Source organism: Pecten maximus, chromosome 4, assembly GCF_902652985.1.
Source record: "Pecten maximus chromosome 4, xPecMax1.1, whole genome shotgun sequence".
NCBI lineage: Eukaryota > Metazoa > Mollusca > Bivalvia > Pectinida > Pectinidae > Pecten > Pecten maximus.
In genome coordinates, this window is record NC_047018.1 from 18,356,976 (window position 1) to 18,379,547 (window position 22,572).

Consider the following 22,572-nt stretch of genomic DNA (forward strand, 5'->3'; position numbering starts at 1 on the left):
CTGTTCCTGGGGCGACAAACCCAGAAAGAAAACACATTGTCGATATAAAATACAACTAGTCACTTGAATTATTGTTCTAAAAAAGTCCTATCATCATTTATCTTGGAAGGAATTGCCATTGAAAGGGGAAAATGAGATTAAAAGAAAAAAAGTTACTGACTTCTGGGTCGAGATATCTTGATAACAATGGTGAAGTTAAAATTGATAAAATTTGACAATTTCCTCTGTTAAACATTGTCTTCTTTATTGTAGAGCCAGTAAGACCTGGACATGATAAGGATGTAGACTGACCAGACCACATCAGCAGCTGACCAGTAAAAGTGACCACCGTCTGAATGAGTAGCGTACACGCCATGGATTATGTGAAAAAGTTCGAGATTGAACTTGACAAGGATGTGTATTATGCTGGTGAGGTGCTGACAGGAAGTGTCATCGCCCGGGTAACAGAAAACATCAAAGTACACGGTAAGTTTTTAATTTGGGGCAAGGAATTAGAGGGTATAAGGGCCGGTTACCAAGGACAACAAATGTAGCATTGGAACAAGTAACACATGGAAGTGTATAGGGTGATGTTACTTTTGTTACTAGGGGTAACACATGAATGGGTAAAGGGTGATGTTACTTTTGTTACTAGGGGTAACACATGGAATGGTATAGGATGGTATTACTATTGTTACTAGGGGTAACACATGGATGGGTATAGGGTGATGTTACTATTGTTACTAGGGGTAACACATGGATGGGTATAGGTTGATGTTACTATTGTTACTAGGGGTAACACATGGATGGGTATAGGGTGGTGTTATTATTGTTACTAGGGGTAACACATGGATGGGCATAGGGTGATATTACTTTTGTTACTAGGGGTAACACATGGAATGGTAAAGGGTGATATTACTTTTGTTACTTGGGGTAACACATGGATGGGTATAGGGTGGTGTTACTATTGTTACTAGGGGTAACACATGGATGGGTAAAGGGTGGTGTTACTATTGTTACTAGGGGTAACACATGGATGGGTATAGTGTGATGTTACTACTGTTACTAGGGGTAACATATGGATGGGTATAGGGTGGTTTTACTTTTGTTACTAGGGGTAACACATGGATGGGAAAAGGGTGGTGTTACTATTGTTACTAGGGGTAACACATGGATGGGTATAGGGTGGTGTTATTATTGTTACTAGGGGTAACACATGGATGGGTATAGGGTGGTGTTACTATTGTTACTAGGGGTAACACATGGATGGGTATAGGGTGGTGTTACTATTGTTACTAGGGGTAACACATGGATGGGTATAGGGTGATGTTACTAGGGGTAACACATGGAATGGTATAGGGTGGTGTTACTATCGTTACTAGGGGTAACAAATGGATGGGTATAGGTTGATGTTACTATTGTTACTAGGGGTAACACATGGAATGGTAAAGGGTGATATTACTTTTGTTACTTGGGGTAACACATGGATGGGTATAGGGTGGTGTTACTATTGTTACTAGGGGTAACACATGGATGGGTAAAGGGTGGTGTTACTATTGTTACTAGGGTTAACACATGGATGGGTATAGGGTGATGTTACTACTGTTACTAGGGGTAACACATGGATGGGTATAGGGTGGTGTTATTATTGTTACTAGGGGTAACACATGGATGGGTATAGGGTGGTGTTACTATTGTTACTAGGGGTAACACATGGATGGGTATAGGGTGGTGTTACTATTGTTACTAGGGGTAACACATGGATGGGTATAGGGTGATGTTACTACTGTTACTAGGGGTAACACATGGAATGGTATAGGGTGGTGTAACTATTGTTAATAGGGGTAACACATGGATGGGTATAGGTTGATGTTACTATTGTTACTAGGGGTAACACATGGATGGGTATTGGGTGGTGTTACTATTGTTACTAGGGGTAACACATGGATGGGTATAGGGTGGTGTTACTATTGTTACTAGGGGTAACACATGGATGGGTATAGGGTGATGTTACTACTGTTACTAGGGGTAACACATGGAATGGTATAGGGTGGTGTTACTATTGTTACTAGGGGTAACACATGGATGGGTATAGGTTGATGTTACTATTGTTACTAGGGGTAACACATGGAATGGTAAAGGGTGATATTACTTTTGTTACTTGGGGTAACACATGGATGGGTATAGGGTGGTGTTACTATTGTTACTAGGAGTAACACATGGATGGGTAAAGGGTGGTGTTACTATTGTTACTAGGGGTAACACATGGATGGGTATAGGGTGATGTTACTACTGTTACTAGGGGTAACACATGGATGGGTATAGGGTGGTGTTATTATTAGCTCACCTGGGGGGTCAGAGGGGCGGGGCCTAATGGGGAAATAGAGGTAATTCCTTCAAATCGCTACTAGTCATAAAGTTATGAATGGATTTGAACCCAATTTGGTCAGAAACATCCTTTGGGGAAGGGGAACAGATTTTGCATAAATGGTTACTCTGACCCCCAAGGGTCCAAAGGGGCGGGGCCTAATGGGGAAATAGAGGTAATTCCTTCAAATCGCTACTAGTCATAAAGTTATGAATGGATTTGAACCCAATTTGGTCAGAAACATCCTTCAGGGAAGGGGATCAGATTTTGCATAAATGGTGACTCTGACCCCCAAGGGGCCTGAGGGGCGGGGCCCAATGGGGAAATTAAGGCAATTCCTTTAAATCGCTACTAGTCATAAAGTTATGAATGGATTTGAACCCAATATGGTCAGAAACATCCTTTGGGGAAGGGGAACAGATTTTGCGTAAATGGTGACTCTGACCCCCCCAAGGGGCCAAAGGGGCGGGGCCTAATGGGGAAATAGAGGTAATTCCTTCAAATCGCTACTAGTCATAAAGTTATGAATGGATTTGAACCCAATATGGTCAGAAACATCCTTTGGGGAAGGGGCACAGATTTTGCATAAATGGTGACTCTGACCCCCGAGGGGCCAAAGGGGCGGGGCCCCATATGGGAAATAGAGGTTATTCCTTTAAATCGCTACTAGTCATAAATTTATGAATGGATTTGAACCCAATTGAGTAAGAAACATTCTTTGGGGAAGGGGAACAGATTTTGCATAAATGGTGACTCTGACCCCAAAGGGGCCAAAGGGGCGGGGCCTAATGGGGAAATAGAGGTAATTCCTTAAAATCGCTACTAGTTATAAAGTTATGAATGGATTTGAACCCAATTTGGTAAGAAACATTCTTGGGGGAAGGGGAACAGATTTTGCATAAATGGTGACTCTGACCCCCGAGGGGCAAAAGGGGCAGGGCCCCATATGGGAAATAGAGGTAATTCCTTTAAATCACTACTAGTCATAAAGTTATAAATGCATGTTGTAAACTCAGAGAGTCTGGACTTCATTATTTCTTTAAAGCAGTTGGGATCCCCACGCTATAACCATAAATAGCATTGTTTAAGGTTAACAAACAAAAGGAATTGAACATGAACATTATTTTGACATTTGGTCAAATCCAACCAGGTGAGCGATACAGGCCCTATGGGCCTCTTGTTGTTACTAGGGGTAACACATGGATGGGAAAAGGGTGGTGTTACTATTGTTACTAGGGGTAACACATGGATGGGTATAGGGTGGTGTTATTATTGTTACTAGGGGTAACACATGGATGGGTATAGGGTGATGTTACTACTGTTACTAGGGGTAACACATGGAATGGTATAGGGTGGTGTTACTATTGTTACTAGGGGTAACACATGGATGGGTATAGGTTGATGTTACTATTGTTACTAGGGGTAACATATGGATGGGTATTGGGTGGTGTTACTATTGTTACTAGGGGTAACACATGGATGGGTATAGGTTGATGTTACTATTGTTACTAGGGGTAACACATGGAATGGGCATAGGGTGGTGTTACTACTGTTACTAGGGGTAACACATGGATGGCATAGGGTGGTGTTACTATTGTTACTAGGGGTAACACATGGATGGGCATAGGGTGGTGTTACTATTGTTACTAGGGGTAACACATGGATGGGTATAGGGTGATGTTACTACTGTTACTAGGGGTAACACATGGATGGGTATAGGTTGATGTTACTTTTGTTACTAGGGGTAACACATGGATGGTGTATAGGGTGGTGTTACTATTGTTACTAGGGGTAACACATGGATGGGCATAGGGTGGTGTTACTATTGTTACTAGGGGTAACACATGGAAGGGTTGTTACTAGGGGTAACACATGGATGGGTAAAGGGTGATGTTACTTTTGTTACTAGGGGTAACACATGGATGGGTATATGGTGGTGTTACTATTGTTACTAGGGGTAACACATGGAAGGGTTGTTACTAGGGGTAACACATGGAAGGGTTGTTATTAGGAGCAACACATGGAAGGGTTGTTACTAGGGGTAACACATGGACTGACTTTGCAGAAACTAGTTAGATGTTATTACTTTATGTATAATATACCATATGGGATTAAAAATTATTGGGAAGTTTTTAAAACAAAAAAGATTGATATTAAAATTAAACATCATCAGGTTAAGTAAATTATGTTTTAATTTAGGTATGGAGAGGCTGGATAAATAAATGTTTAAATAACACTAAACTAATGGGTGGTTGAGTGGTCGGATGTGACCACCATTACCTGGGTATGATGACTCTCAGAATCAATACTTTCCTGAAACACAGTGAATACAAAAGCTATCGAACAGAAAATGAATCCATGCATATATTCATGTATTACAACAGATACATGGCCTGAAACAGCATTACAAAGCTATACTGTGAAGAAAAGAGAATCCACATGGTATAGAGTGCTGGTTTGTAAACCAAAGATACAATCAAATTGTGTGTAACCTTGAAAAGGATTAGAGATTTTGTTTCCTTAAATTGAGAAATGTAACTGATTTTGACAAGATAATTGCTTTTGTGAACAAGACCATATTTCTCCCCTTGTCCCTAACTAGGCATTGAAAATATTTATATTTGATTGTCCTTTGACCTGAAAATTATTATGACAGTTTAAAAGTTATCGCCTGGACAAGATATTATTGGGAAAATGTGCACTTCTGTGACCTTTGACAGGGCACTTTACACTTCATCATTGGGTGATACAGCAACTTTCATTAAGTCTTTAACAGTTTAGAAGTTATGGCCTTGACAAGAAAGAACCATAACCGATGTCCGCATTGATTTGAAGAGGAGACATAATTACATCACATTCTGTACCTATTAGAAGAGGAGACATAATTACATCACATTCGGTACCTATTAGAAGAGGAGACATAATTACATCACATTCTGTACCTATTTGAAGAGGAGACATAATTACATCACATTCTGTACCTATTAGAAGAGGAGACATAATTACATCACATTCTGTACCTATTTGAAGAGGAGACATAATTACATCACATTCTGTACCTATTTGAAGAGGAGACATAATTACATCACATTCTGTACCTATTTGAAGAGGAGACATAATTACATCACATTCTGTACCTATTTGAAGAGGAGACATAATTACATCACATTCTGTACCTATTAGAAGAGGAGACATAATTACATCACATTCTGTACCTATTTGAAGAGGAGACATAATTACATCACATTCTGTACCTATTAGAAGAGGAGACATAATTACATCACATTCGGTACCTATTAGAAGAGGAGACATAATTACATCACATTCTGTACCTATTAGAAGAGGAGACATAATTACATCACATTCTGTACCTATTAGAAGAGGAGACATAATTACATCACATTCTGTACCTATTTGAAGAGGAGACATAATTACATCACATTCTGTACCTATTTGAAGAGGAGACATAATTACATCACATTCTGTACCTATTAGAAGAGGAGACATAATTACATCACATTCTGTACCTATTAGAAGAGGAGACATAATTACATCACATTCTGTACCTATTAGAAGAGGAGACATAATTACATCACATTCTGTACCTATTAGAAGAGGAGACATAATTACATCACATTCTGTACCTATTAGAAGAGGAGACATAATTACATCACATTCTGTACCTATTAGAAGAGGAGACATAATTACATCACATTCTGTACCTATTAGAAGAGGAGACATAATTACATCACATTCTGTACCTATTAGAAGAGGAGACATAATTACATCACATTCTGTAACTATTTGAAGAGGAGACATAATTACATCACATTCTGTACCTATTAGAAGAGGAGACATAATTACATCACATTCTGTACCTATTAGAAGAGGAGACATAATTACATCACATTCTGTACCTATTAGAAGAGGAGACATAATTACATCACATTCTGTACCTATTAGAAGAGGAGACATAATTACATCACATTCTGTACCTATTAGAAGAGGAGACATAATTACATCACATTCTGTACCTATTAGAAGAGGAGACATAATTACATCACATTCTCTACCTACTAGAAGAGGAGACATAATTACATCACATTCTGTACCTATTAGAAGAGGAGACATAATTACATCACATTCTGTACCTATTTGCTTATTTAATGTTAATTAGTTACCTGTATTTTACTTAATTATTTTTCTACAATACATCTCATGTTTCCATTCTGTTTTCCATGAAATTTCTTGCAGAGCAACCATTGTTTCTGTTTTTGAACCTGGCTTTAGAATTTGGCATTTTTCCAGCTGGACTAATTAGGAAAATTCCGGGACATTGCTCTTCCGTGAGTCCTCATTCGTAGTTCGGATATACACCGCTGGACAAGTCTAAAGCGTAGCTGTAATTATATGAATCAAGTGTTCTTTTGCACTCTTCAGGGATAGATATACAGGCCTTATAAATTGTGTTACTGTACTTTTAGCAATATGGATTCGGCAGTAAAAAACAGACCCTCTTGTCGGGAAGGAAATAATTCATCTCGATCTAAAACAATCCATTTCTCCTGATAATGGGCAGTTGATTCATCTAAAGTTTGCAGTGAGACAATAGCACGCTATGGGGGATCAATAGACTCTGTAAATACTGTAGGGAACCTGACAACCGACACATGATGACAACAATCTATTGTTACAGATGTGACAACAGACAACCATTCAGTGTTACTGATGTGACAACAGACAACCATTCAGTGTTACTGATGTGACAACAGACAACCATCCAGTGTTATACATGTGACAACAGACAACCATCTAGTGTTATACATGTGACAACAGACAACCATCTAGTGTTACATATGTGACAACAGACAACCGTCCAGTGTTATACATGTGACAACAGACAACCGTCCAGTGTTACAGATGTGACAACAGACAACCATCTAGTGTTAAAGATGTGACAACAGACAACCATCTTGTATTACTGATGTGACAACAGACAACCATGTTCTGTTACACATGTGACAACAGACAACAATCTGGTGTTACATATGTGACAACAGACAACCATCTTGTGTAACGGATGTGAAAACAGACAACCATCTAGTGTTACAGTTTTGACAACAGACAACCATCTAGTGTTACTGATGTGACAACAGACAACCATCTAGTGTTACTGATGTGACAACAGACAACCATCCAGTGTTACTGATGTGACAACAGACAACCATCCAGTGTTACTGATTTGACAACAGACAACCATCTAGTGTTACTGATGTGACAACAGACAACCATCGAGTGTTACTGATGTGACAACAAACAACTATCTGGTGTTACACATGTGACAACAGACAACCATACAGTGTTACACATGTGACAACAGACAACCATCTAGTGTTATACATGTGACAACATACAACCATCTGGTGTTACACATGTGACAACAGAGAACCATCTAGTTTTACTGATGTGACAACAGACAACCATCTGGTGTTACATATGTGACAACATACAACCATCTAGTGTTATACATGTGACAACATACAACCATCTGGTGTTACACATGTGACAACAGAGAACCATCTAGTGTTACTGATGTGACAACAGACAACCATCTGGTGTTACATATGTGACAACATACAACCATCTGGTGTTACACATGTGACAACAGACAGCCATCTGGTGTTACACATGTGACAACAGACAACCGTCCAGTGTTACAGATGTGACAACAGACAACCGTCCAGTGTTACACATGTGACAACAGACATCCATCTTGTGTTACTGATTTGACAACAGACAACCATCTGGTGTTACTGATGTGACAACAGACAACCATGTACATTATATAGAGTAAATATTTGAGCCTCAGCAGGCTGATAGCTACTTGTCGTTGTGACCATTGAGTTACTCTCAGTTCAAGGAAGATTCACTATTTTTTCCTGGCATCATGATACTGTCATGTTTTTCATGGTTTTATTGAACACTTTTCTCCTTATTAATTATTGATATACGTTGCTATTTATGACTTAATGCCACTGTACATAGGTCTGTGACTTGACCGTCTTGCCACTATCAATTAAGACACCAAGAGTTGGAAACAAAAGTGTCATTGACCATGATACTGATACAGTTTGACTCCTTGTACATAACAGACATCAATTATTTCTAGGATTTTATTACCACTTGTATCATGTAATAAGCCCAGGGGCTGACCCTATACAGGGGCCAACTCAACAAAGAGGGCTGACTAAACACAGACCGCCAACTTAACAAAAGGGGCCAACTTAACACAGAGGGCCGACTTGATAAAGGGGGCTCTCTTAACACAGAGGGCCGACTTGACACATAGGTTTGACTTAACACAGAGCTGACTTAACACAGGGGCCAACACTCAAATGTATGTGGTGGGGTTACATCAGACTTAACACAGGGGGCCAACACTCAAATGTATGGGGAGGGGTTACATCAGAGACTTAACACAGGGGGCCAACACTCAAATGTATGGGATGGGGTTACATCAGAGACTTAACACAGGGGGCCAACACTCAAATGTTTGGGATGGGGGTACATCAGAGACTTAACACAGGGGGCCAACACTCAAATGTATGGGGTGGGTTACATCAGAGACTTAACACAGGGGGCCAACACTCAAATGAATGGGGTGGGTTACATCAGAGACTTAACACAGGGGGCCAACACTCAAATGTATGGGGTGGGTTACATCAGAGACTTAACACAGGGGGCCAACACTCTAATGTATGGGGTGGGGGTACATCAGAGACTTAACACAGGGGGCCAACACTCCAATGTATGGGGAGGGGTTACATCAGAGACTTAATACAGGGGGCCAACACTCAAATGTATGGGGTAGGGTTACGTCAGAGACTTAACACAGGGGGCCAACACTCAAATGTATGGGGTGTTTTACATCAGAGACTTAACACAGGGGGCCAACACTCAAATGTATGGGGACGGTTACATCAGAGACTTAACACAGGGGGCCAACACTCAAATGTATGGGGTGGGTTACATCAGAGACTTAACACAGGGGGCCACCACTCAAATGTATGGGGTGGGTTACATCAGAGACTTAACACAGGGGGCTAACACTCTAATGTATGGGGTGGGGGTACATCAGAGACTTAACACAGGGGGCCACCACTCAAATGTATGGGGTGGGGGTACATCAGAGACTTAACACAGGGGGCCAACACTTAAACGTATGGGGTGGGGTTACATCAGAGACTTAACACAGGGGCCAACACTCATACGTATGGGGTGGGTTACATCAGAGACTTAACACAGGGGGCCAACACTCTAATGTATGGGGTAGGGTCACATCAGAGACTTAACACAGGGGCAAACACTCAAATGTATAGAGTGGAGTTACATCAGAGACTTAACACAGGGGGCCAACACTTAAATGTATGGGGACGGTTACATCAGAGACTTAACACAGAAGGCCAACACTCAAATGTATGGGGACGGTTACATCAGAGACTTAACACAGGGGGCCAACACTCAAATGTATGGGGACGGTTACACCAGAGACTTAACACAGGGGGCCAACACTCAAATGTATGGGGTAGGGTTACGTCAGAGACTTAACACAGGGGGCCAACACTTAAATGTATGGGGAGGGGTTACATCAGTGACTTAACACAGGGGGCCAACACTCAAATGTATGGGGTGGGTTACATCAGAGACTTAACACAGGGGGCCACCACTCAAATGTATGGGGTGGGTTACATCAGAGACTTAACACAGGGGGCCAACACTCCAATGTATGGGGAGGGGTTACATCAGAGACTTAATACAGGGGGCCAACACTCAAATGTATGGGATGGGGGTACATCAGAGACTTAACACAGGGGGCCAACACTCAAACGTATGGGGACGGTTACATCAGAGACTTAACACAGGGGGCCAACACTAAAATGTATGGGGTGGGGTTACATCAGAGACTTAACACAGGGGGCCAACACTCAAATGTATGGGGTGGGGGTACATCAGAGACTTAACACAGGGGGCCAACACTCAAATGTATGGGGTAGGGTTACATCAGAGACTTAACACAGGGGGCCAACACTCAAATGTATGGGGATGGGTTACATCAGAGACTTAACACAGGGGGCCAACACTCAAATGTATGGGGTGGGGTTACATCAGAGACTTAACACAGGGGGCCAACACTAAAATGTATGGGGTAGGGTTACATCAGAGACTTAACACAGGGGGCCAACACTCAAATGTATGGGATGGGGGTACCTTGTAGTTCACAAGTGAAAGACAAAAAGTTTACTTGGATTTGCCAAATATTGTATAGACGCACTTTCGATGTAATTATTAAAACATTTATTTTGTCAGATAGAACACTTCATCAGATAACCTGCAGAAGGCATTTTTACTGTTTTAAATCATATAGCCAGAGACCTATACACAAGAAGTTAAGGTTTTAAAAATGCATTAATTGAAGCGTACTGTTGGTATTATTGAGGTTTTAAAGTCACACAAGACATTAATGGTGCCAACAGACCACTGTATTTTATAGTAATATAATCTCACTGTCACAGTCTACAAAGGTCAAAAGTAGTTTTCCCGTCGTTGTAGGTTTATTAGACGCCTTGAAGTTAAGCTCGATCTGTTAATGATTCATTAAGAAACTTCCTTTTGTATTTTTTTGTTGTCAGCGTAATCATTTTCTGTTTTGTTGTTGTTCATTGGTACAGATAGGTCGAGCCTATTATATATCACTTTTGAGATCTAATATAGACTTTAGATATAATGTTGGGTTCATGGAGGCTTTGAATGGCTCTTCTGTACATCTCCAGAGAACCTGGCTATGTGGATGCCTCGGTGACCTCACTGTACAGCACCACAGAGACGTCAGCATTAAATTGTATTTCAGTATACAGACAAATAGGCTGAACACCATTACGGTGTGAAAGTGGAGAGTATAGCTCACCTTACCAGCTCTGAGCGGTGGGAATTTCCCTTTAGCTGAAAGGCAATGTGTTCATCAAGAAAGCAAAAGGTCGCCAATTCAAGCCCGATCATTGGCAGGATATTTTTCATTACTGGTTCCTATTAAAATTGACAACTCCAATGCAAGCAACCGGAGATTGAGAGGCATCATTGGGAATAGAACCTGGGATGATATGCTGTTCCAGGCTAACACAAAAGGAAGGGGAAGGCGGGTTAGTGTGGCAGATCTTAATAGTATAGTGTCGATCGTCATAGTCAGTCACCTGCTAGCTTTGTACTATTATAGGGAATCGAATGGTGGAATGGCAGGCTGGCAAACAGGGGGTCGTGGGTTCGATCCCTGGTAGAAGCATGATCACTCAATGTCCTGTTAAACAGTCACACAATCAAGCAATGGAATTATATTAGATTTGTTAGATGGTCCAGAATTTTAGAATGAAACAATTCAACTTATGTTGAATGTGTAGAAGTACTGACCAAGGCCATCATAAAAGTTATATCTACTTAAAATGTACAGAAAGGTATCGTATCCTATACTTAGCCTTGGGGCCAACATATCAGCTTGACTCAAACAGTGTATTACAGGTATATACAAATATTACTGCAGTATACATAGATTGGCTTATTACAGACATGGTCTTATTGTTAATTGGTAAGATAATGGAAAATACAAACCAGACAATGAAAAAACATTTGTTCTTATATAAAAAAAAATAAGACAGGCTACACATCACTTCCAATTCAAAATCAGGGATGGGGTAACAAGTTAGACTACACATAACTATCAACTCAAAGTCAGGGGTGGGTAACAAGTTAGACTACACATAACTATCAACTCAAAGTCAGGGGTGGGTAACACGTTAGACTACACATAACTATCAACTCAAAGTCAGGGGTGGGTAACAAGTTAGACTACACATAACTATCAACTCAAAGTCAGGGGTGGGTAACACGTTAGACTACACATAACTATCAACTCAAAGTCAGGGGTGGGTAACAAGTTAGACTACACATAACTATCAACTCAAAGTCAGGGGTGGGTAACACGTTAGACTACACATAACTATCAACTCAAAGTCAGGGGTGGGTAACAAGTTAGACTACACATAACTATCAACTCAAAGTCAGGGGTGGGGTAACAAGTTAGACTACACATAACTATCAACTCAAAGTCAGGGGTGGGTAACAAGTTAGACTATACATAACTATCAACTCAAAGTCAGGGGTGGGTAACAAGTTAGACTAGACATAACTATCAACTCAAAGTCAGGGGTGGGTAACAAGTTAGACTAGACATAACTATCAACTCAAAGTCAGGGGTGGGTAACAAGTTAGACTAGACATAACTATCAACTCAAAGTCAGGGGTGGGTAACAAGTTAGACTAGACATAACTATCAACTCAAAGTCAGGGGTGGGTAACAAGTTAGACTATACATAACTATCAACTCAAAGTCAGGGATGGGGTAACAAGTTAGACTACACATAACTATCAACTCAAAGTCAGGGGTGGGTAACAAGTTAGACTACACATAACTATCAACTCAAAGTCAGGGGTGGGTAACAAGTTAGACTACACATAACTATCAACTCAAAGTCAGGGGTGGGGTAACAAGTTAGACTACACATAAATATCAACTCAAAGTCAGGGGTGGGTAACAAGTTAGACTACACATAACTATCAACTCAAAGTCAGGGGTGGGTAACAAGTTAGACTATACATAACTATCAACTCAAAGTCAGGGGTGGGTAACAAGTTAGACTAGACATAACTATCAACTCAAAGTCAGGGGTGGGTAACAAGTTAGACTAGACATAACTATCAACTCAAAGTCAGGGGTGGGTAACAAGTTAGACTAGACATAACTATCACCAAAGTCAGGGGTGGGTAACAAGTTAGACTAGACATAACTATCAACTCAAAGTCAGGGGTGGGTAACAAGTTAGACTAGACATAACTATCAACTCAAAGTCAGGGGTGGGTAACAAGTTAGACTATACATAACTATCAACTCAAAGTCAGGGGTGGGTAACAAGTTAGACTACACATAACTATCAACTCAAAGTCAGGGGTGGGTAACAAGTTAGACTACACATAACTATCAACTCAAAGTCAGGGGTGGGTAACAAGTTAGACTACACATAAATATCAACTCAAAGTCAGGGGTGGGTAACAAGTTAGACTACACATAACTATCAACTCAAAGTCAGGGTTGGGTAACAAGTTAGACTACACATAACTATCAACTCAAAGTCGGGGATGGGGTAACAAGTTAGACTACACATAACTATCAATTCAAAGTCAGGGGTGGGTAACAAGTTAGACTACACATAACTATCAACTCAGAGTCAGGGGTGGGTAACAAGTTAGACTACACATAACTATCAACTCAAAGTCAGGGGTGGGTAACAAGTTAGACTAGACATAACTATCAACTCAAAGTCAGGGGTGGGTAACAAGTTAGACTAGACATAACTATCAACTCAAAGTCAGGGGTGGGTAACAAGTTAGACTAGACATAACTATCAACTCAAAGTCAGGGGTGGGTAACAAGTTAGACTACACATAACTATCAACTCAAAGTCAGGGTGGGGTAACAAGTTAGACTACACATAACTATCAACTCAAAGTCAGGGGTGGGTAACAAGTTAGACTACACATAACTATCAACTCAAAGTCAGGGGTGGGTAACAAGTTAGACTACACATAACTATCAACTCAAAGTCAGGGGTGGGTAACAAGTTAGACTACACATAAATATCAACTCAAAGTCAGGGGTGGGTAACAAGTTAGACTAGACATAACTATCAACTCAAAGTCAGGGGTGGGTAACAAGTTAGACTAGACATAACTATCAACTCAAAGTCAGGGGTGGGTAACAAGTTAGACTAGACATAACTATCAACTCAAAGTCAGGGATGGGGTAACAAGTTAGACTACACATAACTATCAACTCAGAGTCAGGGGTGGGTAACAAGTTAGACTACACATAACTATCAACTCAAAGTCAGGGGTTGGTAACACGTTAGGATACACATAACTATCAACTCAAAGTCAGGGGTGGGTAACAAGTTAGACTACACATAACTATCAACTCAAAGTCAGGGGTGGGGTAACAAGTTAGACTATACATAACTATCAACTCAAAGTCAGGGGTGGGTAACAAGTTAGACTACACATAACTATCAACTCAAAGTCAGGGTGGGGTAACAAGTTAGACTACACATAACTATCAACTCAAAGTCAGGGATGGGTAACAAGTTAGACTACACATAACTATCAACTCAAAGTCAGGGGTGGGTAACAAGTTAGACTACACATAACTATCAACTCAAAGTCAGGGGTGGGTAACAAGTTAGACTACACATAACTATCAACTCAAAGTCAGGGGTGGGGTAACAAGTTAGACTACACATAACTATCAACTCAAAGTCAGGGGTGGGTAACAAGTTAGACTACACATAACTATCAACTCAAAGTCAGGGGTGGGGTAACAAGTTAGACTACACATAACTATCAACTCAAAGTCAGGGGTGGGTAACACGTTAGACTACACATAACTATCAACTCAAAGTCAGGGATGGGGTAACAAGTTAGACTACACATAACTATCAACTCAAAGTCAGGGGTGGGGTAACAAGTTAGACTACACATAACTATCAACTCAAAGTCGGGTGGGTAACAAGTTAGACTACACATAACTATCAACTCAAAGTCAGGGGTGGGGTAACAAGTTAGACTACACATAACTATCAACTCAAAGTCAGGGATGGGTAACAAGTTAGACTATACATAACTATCAACTCAAAGTCAGGGATGGGGTAACAAGTTAGACTACACATAACTATCAACTCAAAGTCAGGGGTGGGTAACAAGTTAGACTACACATAACTATCAACTCAAAGTCAGGGATGGGTAACAAGTTAGACTACACATAACTATCAACTCAAAGTCAGGGGTGGGTAACAAGTTAGACTACACATAACTATCAACTCAAAGTCAGGGGTGGGTAACAAGTTAGACTACACATAACTATCAACTCAAAGTCAGGGGTGGGTAACAAGTTAGACTACACATAACTATCAACTCAAAGTCAGGGGTTGGTAACAAGTTAGACTACACATAACTATCAACTCAAAGTCAGGGGTTGGTAACAAGTTAGACTACACATAACTATCAACTCAAAGTCAGGGATGGGTAACAAGTTAGACTACACATAACTATCAACTCAAAGTCAGGGGTGGGTAACAAGTTAGACTACACATAACTATCAACTCAAAGTCAGGGGTGGGTAACAAGTTAGACTACACATAACTATCAACTCAAAGTCAGGGGTGGGTAACAAGTTAGACTACACATAACTATCAACTCAAAGTCAGGGATGGGGTAACAAGTTAGACTACACATAACTATCAACTCAAAGTCAGGGATGGGGTAACAAGTTAGACTACACATAACTATCAACTCAAAGTCAGGGGTGGGTAACAAGTTAGACTACACATAACTATCAACTCAAAGTCAGGGGTGGGTAACAAGTTAGGCTACACATAACTATCAACTCAAAGTCAGGGGTGGGTAACAAGTTAGACTACACATAACTATCAACTCAAAGTCAGGGGTGGGTAACAAGTTAGACTACACATAACTATCAACTCAAAGTCAGGGGTCGGGTAACAAGTTAGACTACACATAACTATCAACTCAAAGTCAGGGGTGGGTAACAAGTAAGACTACACATAACTATCAACTCAAAGTCAGGGATGGGTAACAAGTTAGGCTATACATAACTATCAACTCAAAGTCAGGGGAGGTCTTAAAAGACAATGAAATAACATTTGTTTGTTATTTTACTGAATGGCTTTAAAATGAATGGCCATATACAGGATTGCTATATACTGAAGCACTATAGACATGGGATATGGGCTGATTGCTGATAAGACATGTAAATCTACTGGATTGAACAGTTTATTTCTGTTTATCCATCTATTGTCAGAAACAATTACTTGAGATATATTTCCCAGGAGATTAGGCAAGCTTTACAATCATGTGATGTAGTAAATCTATTATGTTGATCTCCTGAGGGAACTGTTTGTTTAAGTGTTGTCTAGGGAGGAAAAGTGTCCGAGCATTCACACCTCCCCAGACAGCATCACAGAAGAGTTCCATGGGGAGAGCGACATGATAGATAGTTCTATATCATGCCTGTAAAAATCATCACTACTTGTATTCTTTTTCTCACTTCAATAATCTTCTTCAGTTAAAATGCAAATGGTTACCTATGTGAGAAACTAGGTGGTTGCCTATGTGAGAAATTTGGTGAGAAATTGTCATCCTTTGTTTTCTCTGTGGATGGTAGTCTTAATTTTGTCTTCACAATGAAAACAATTCAATGACACCATGTTTAGATAGTCAATACAACAACTGCACAGAATTGAAGTCTGTATGTTTTTTTTACTTCACATCCACATCAACATTGAAAATAAACCCTGATTCCATTGTCAAATCTAAAAAATCCAGGTTAAATATAATCCATTTTTAGCTCACCTGCCCGAAGGGCAAGTGAGCTTATGCCGTGGCACGGCGTCCGGCCGTCCGGCATCAACTTTTCCATTCAAGCAACTTCTTCTCAATAACCAAAAGGCCCAGAGACCTAATATTGGGCCTGTAGCATGCTGGGGTGAAGGGCTACCAAGTTTGTTCAAATGAATAAAGTTGACCTTCATTCAAGGTCAGAGAGGTCAAAAAGGCTAAAATCTTTAAATGACTTCTTCTCAATAACCAAGAGCCCCAGGGAGTTGATATTGAGTCTGTAGCATGCTGGGGTGAAGGGCTACCAAGTTTGTTCAAATGAATGACCTTGACCTTTATTCAAGGTCAAAAGGGTCAAAAAGGCTGAAATATTTAAACGACTTCTTCTCAATAACCAAGAGTCCCATTGAGTTGATATTGGGTCTGTAGCATGCTAGGGTGAAGGGTTACCAAGTTTGTTCAAATGAATGACCCTGACTCACATTCAAGGTCACGTCAATCAAGTATGCTTAAATCTTTAAATGACTTCTAGTGAATAGCCAAAGTGCCGAGAGACATTATATTGGTCCTGTAGCATGCTTTCAAATAACTGCAGGATCCATATATGAAAAGATCACTTCATTGCAGGTGAGCAATTTGGGCCCATTGGGCCCTTGTTTGTATAAGTATGATACCATATTTGAGCTAATAATACACCCAATATAAACACTCCCCTACAAGTTTTTCTGGTGAAGGGGACATGTGTGATTCATTAAAGGTTGCTTACCTCACTGAACTGCTGATGTCCTTTTTTTATCAAAAACTTCCAGGGAAATGTAAAAGTTTAAGATTTATTTAAAAATTGTTTTACAGGTATTCGTTTGGTGTTGCGTGGCAAAGCTCACGTAGAATGGAAAATCAACAAGGCTGGAGAAAGGAGAAATGTTCGAGATGACGAATACTATATTGATGAGAAGAGAATTGTCTGGGGCAAAGGTGAGTTGTAGTGACCCGACACTCCCATGCTTCCTTTTGTGCGAGTTTTAAAACTCAATTGTAATTTAGATTTTCTACAAATACAACCCTTGTGTCATTCACACGTTTTTTCCACCGTGGAAGTGTTAAAAAAATCAGGAATAACACGATTTTCTGCGTATTAAAATCACTTCACACCATAATCTATACAAAATGTAGTTCATTTATACGAGGTTCACTCCCCTTCATTACTCACTGCAAATATCAAAATAGATAATTAATACTTAATTGAATGTATTTTTTAGAGAGTAGATCAAAATATTTAGAACACATTGGACTTGAACCAATAAAAACATATAATACAAAGCTTATCAGTACAACAACCAATCAGAAAGCTGAAAATAAAAAATTAAAATGTGTGTTTTTAAAACATTCACTTTGTTGTAATGTACTGACATTAAAAGCGGACATCCCATAAGATGAATAAAAAAACATTCTGATGTTCTGAAGCAATCTTGCTGCTAGTTATGGTGTCATTTTCTACAATTTAGACTTAAGAAAATATAACGAGCCAAGTAATTAACAGTTTTCTGTTGATTACCATTGATATTCTACTTCTGAATCAAAACATTTTCACCGTCAGATATGGCTGAAAAATCAATAATCCACGTATTCAGTAAGAATAAACCATTTGTGGCTAGATATCTACATCATACAATAGGGAACACAGACTTTGTTACTGTGTAATTTTATATCAAATCATCATAATTTTACAACATTGTTTCGGGAGACGTGATGTATTCACCCACTGATATAGAGTAGAAACTAATGGACATTCTGTCTAATTAATGAAGTTGTATGACCAAAATAATCACATATTAATACAGTCGGTCAAGGACTGTATTGAATCACAAGGGCATGCAATGCTCTTTTTGTTCTCCCAGGAGGCAGCTGTTCAGCTAGAGATTCTGCTCCTAACCATAATCATGTAGCCAGTATAACTGCTAACAGCCCGCCACAGTAGTGGAAACATCATCATATATACCAGTCTACTGGTCAGTAACTGATAAATGCCCACCACAGTAGTGGAGACATCATCATATATACCAGTCTACTGGTCAGTAACTGCTAACAGCCCGCCACAGTAGTGGAGACATCATCATATATACCAGTCTACTGGTCAGTAACTGATAAATGCCCACCACAGTAGTGGAGACATCATCATATATACCAGTCTACTGGTCAGTAACTGATAAATGCCCACCACAGTAGTGGAGACAACATCATATATACAAGTCTACTGGTCAGTAACTGATAAATGCCCACCACAGTAGCCAAGACAACATCATATATACCAGTCTACTGGTCAGTAACTGATAAATGCCCACCACAGTAGCCAAGACAACATCATATATACCAGTCTACTGGTCAGTAACTGATAAATGCCCACCACAGTAGCCAAGACAACATCATATATACCAGTCTACTGGTCAGTAACTGATAAATGCCCACCACAGTAGCCAAGACAACATCATATATACCAGTCTACTGGTCAGTAACTGATAAATGCCCACCACAGTAGCCAAGACAACATCATATATACCAGTCTACCGGTCAGTAACTGATAAATGCCCACCACAGTAGTGGAGACAACATCATATATACCAGTCTACCGGTCAGTAACTGATAAATGCCCACCACAGTAGTGGAGACATCATCATATATACCAGTCTACTGGTCAGTAACTGATAAATGCCCACCACAGTAGTGGAGACAACATCATATACATGTATACCAGTCTACTGGTCAGTAACTGATAAATGCCCACCACAGTTGCCAAGACAACATCATATATACCAGTCTACTGGTCAGTAACTGATAAATGCCCACCACAGTAGCCAAGACAACATCATATATACCAGTCTACTGGTCAGTAACTGATAAATGCCCACCACAGTAGCCAAGACAACATCATATACCAGTCTACTGGTCAGTAACTGATAAATGCCCACCACAGTAGCCAAGACAACATCATATATACCAGTCTACTGGTCAGTAACTGATAAATGCCCACCACAGTAGCCAAGACAACATCATATATACCAGTCTACTGGTCAGTAACTGATAAATGCCCACCACAGTAGCCAAGACAACATCATATATACCAGTCTACCAGTCAGTAACTGATAAATGCCCACCACATTAGTGGAGACAACATCATATATACCAGTCTACTGGTCAGTAACTGATAAATGCCCACCACAGTAGCCAAGACAACATCATATATACCAGTCTACTGGTCAGTAACTGATAAATGCCCACCACAGTAGCCAAGACAACATCATATATACCAGTCTACTGGTCAGTAACTGATAAATGCCCACCACAGTAGTGGAGACATCATCATATATACAAGTCTACTGGTCAGTAACTGATAAATGCCCACCACAGTAGCCAAGACATCATCATATATACCAGTCTACCGGTCAGTAACTGATAAATGCCTACTACAGTAGTGGAGACATCATCATATATACCAGTCTACTGGTCAGTAACTGCTAACAGCCCACCACAGTAGTGGAGACATCATCATATATACCAGTCTACTGGCCAGTAACTGATAACCGCCCACCACAGTAGCCAAGACAACATCATATATACCAGTCTACTGGCCAGTAACTGATAAATGCCCACCACAGTAGTGGAGACAACATCATATATACCAGTCTACTGGTCAGTAACTGATAACCGCCCACCACAGTAGTGGAGACATCATCATATATACCAGTCTACTGGTCAGTAACTGATAAATGCCCACCACAGTAGCAGAGACAACATCATATATACCAGTCTACTGGTCAGTAACTGATAAATGCCCACCACAGTAGCCAAGACAACATCATATATACCAGTCTACTGGTCAGTAACTGATAAATGCCCACCACAGTAGCGAAGACAACATCATATATACCAGTCTACCAGTCAGTAACTGATAAATGCCCACCACAGTAGCAGAGACAACATCATATATACCAGTCTACCGGTCAGTAACTGATAAATGCCCACAACAGTAGCCAAGACAACATCATATATACCAGTCTACTGGTCAGTAACTGATAACCGCCCACCACAGTAGTGGAGACATCATCATATATACCAGTCTACTGGTCAGTAACTGATAAATGCCCACCACAGTAGCAGAGACAACATCATATATACAAGTCTATCCTTACTGACCATGAACCTTGTGGACAATGTAAATATTCATTACACAATTATCACAATGCTAAAAAGCCCGCTGAAGTGATAACCAAATCCACATGTAATGAAAAGGGTATATTATCTTGCAGCATTTCTGGATGGCTGTAGGTTCCAATTAGTCTGACAAAAGAACAGACATTCAAACAAAACTGTAATTATAATTCAAAATCAATAAGATTACGGCAAACTACGAACCAAAATTCTAAATTTCCATCTCTCTTGAAAAAGTACAAAGAGAATAAGACCAGGTGTTCCGGAAGAGTAAGCGTCTTCTGCTTCATCGATGACACCCGCAAAACAAATCTAGGTCATGGTGACACCTGCCATACAAATCTAGGTGATGACAGCAGCCGCCATACAAATCTAGGTCACGACGACACCTGCCATACAAATCTAGGTCAAATCACGGCTAAGTCACATTTTCAAAATGAGATCTAGGGTGGTGACAATTGAACCTAACTTGGCATATCTACAAGCAACAAACACCTCAGACTTAACATCACACAAGGAACTAGACTATTTCTAAATGAGGTCATGAAATCGTTTGGTCAGTCAGGACAGATTTGAATTCCAGCTTCAGCATATGTTGATCTATGAGAGTCTGAGGCAAAAACCAAATTATAATGAAAAAAATCACCTGGATGCTTTGAACAATGACCAAATATTGTTAAAATATGGTGAGAAGCCATCTTCATGCTCAGTATTACTGTTGGAGGTATAAAAAAATTGAAGTTTGTATACTTGAAAATGTCTGTTATCGTGTAGTATTATATTGGTGATAGAACTAGAGCACCTGGGCCTAATTAGGTTTGAATATGTATTGTTTTTATGGAGAACCTTTTTGTACCAAGGAATATTTTTTATCACCTGACTTTACAAATTGCCTTTATATGGGTTCTGCAGAGAATCATCGATATTGGCATTTTAAGTGTGAATCGCATTGTGATTGGTTGTTTAGTGTGGATGTGGAAATCAACTCTGTGAACTGTAGGTTTGGTATTAAAACACAGTGACATTAAATCTTCAAAGTGTCACATAAAACTGGAGAAGTTACACAGAAGGCTACCATTAACGAAAATGTTGTTTATTATTTTCTGACAATGGCCTACTTTGTATCTCATAAATCTTATCACCATTTCTTAAAATTTACAAAGAAGGAGAAAATGCTAACCATGTTTTAACTAAAATGGATATGTGATTGGTGCTTCTGCTGACAGCAGTTTGTTCCAGCATTGCGGTAGTGTTATATACACAACCAAGTTGTCATCATTCATCAACTGCCTGAGGTTCTCCAGGGGACCAGTCACTCAGACTGAAATAGCTGCACTACCAGACTTTATAGTCAATTTCATTGATGGCAATATCAATATGCAATTCACTGAAATATTGCATTAGTTGTGGATGAAATTTTTACCTTAATGAAAAGTTTGTAGGGCTATTTGTGGCACCTGCAAAACACAGGCAACATATATATATAGGTATCACTACGTCAGTGT

The 22,572-nt window shown here is 39.9% G+C and overlaps 1 protein-coding gene across 4 annotated transcripts in view; it reads left to right on the forward strand.

The window, feature by feature from the left end:
• LOC117325413 (arrestin domain-containing protein 3-like) overlaps positions 1–22,572 on the forward strand; it is a 67,200-nt gene that overhangs the window by 24,859 nt on the left and 19,769 nt on the right. For all 4 annotated transcript variants that reach the window (XR_004532251.1, XR_004532252.1, XM_033881592.1 and 1 more), the window contains exons 2-3: positions 253–465; positions 17,714–17,836. Coding sequence is in view for 2 of the 4 variants with exons in the window: in XM_033881592.1 (XP_033737483.1) it covers positions 336–465; positions 17,714–17,836 (253 nt within the window). In the remaining 2 variants the exon portion in view is untranslated. The remainder of the gene's footprint in view (positions 1–252; positions 466–17,713; positions 17,837–22,572) is intronic.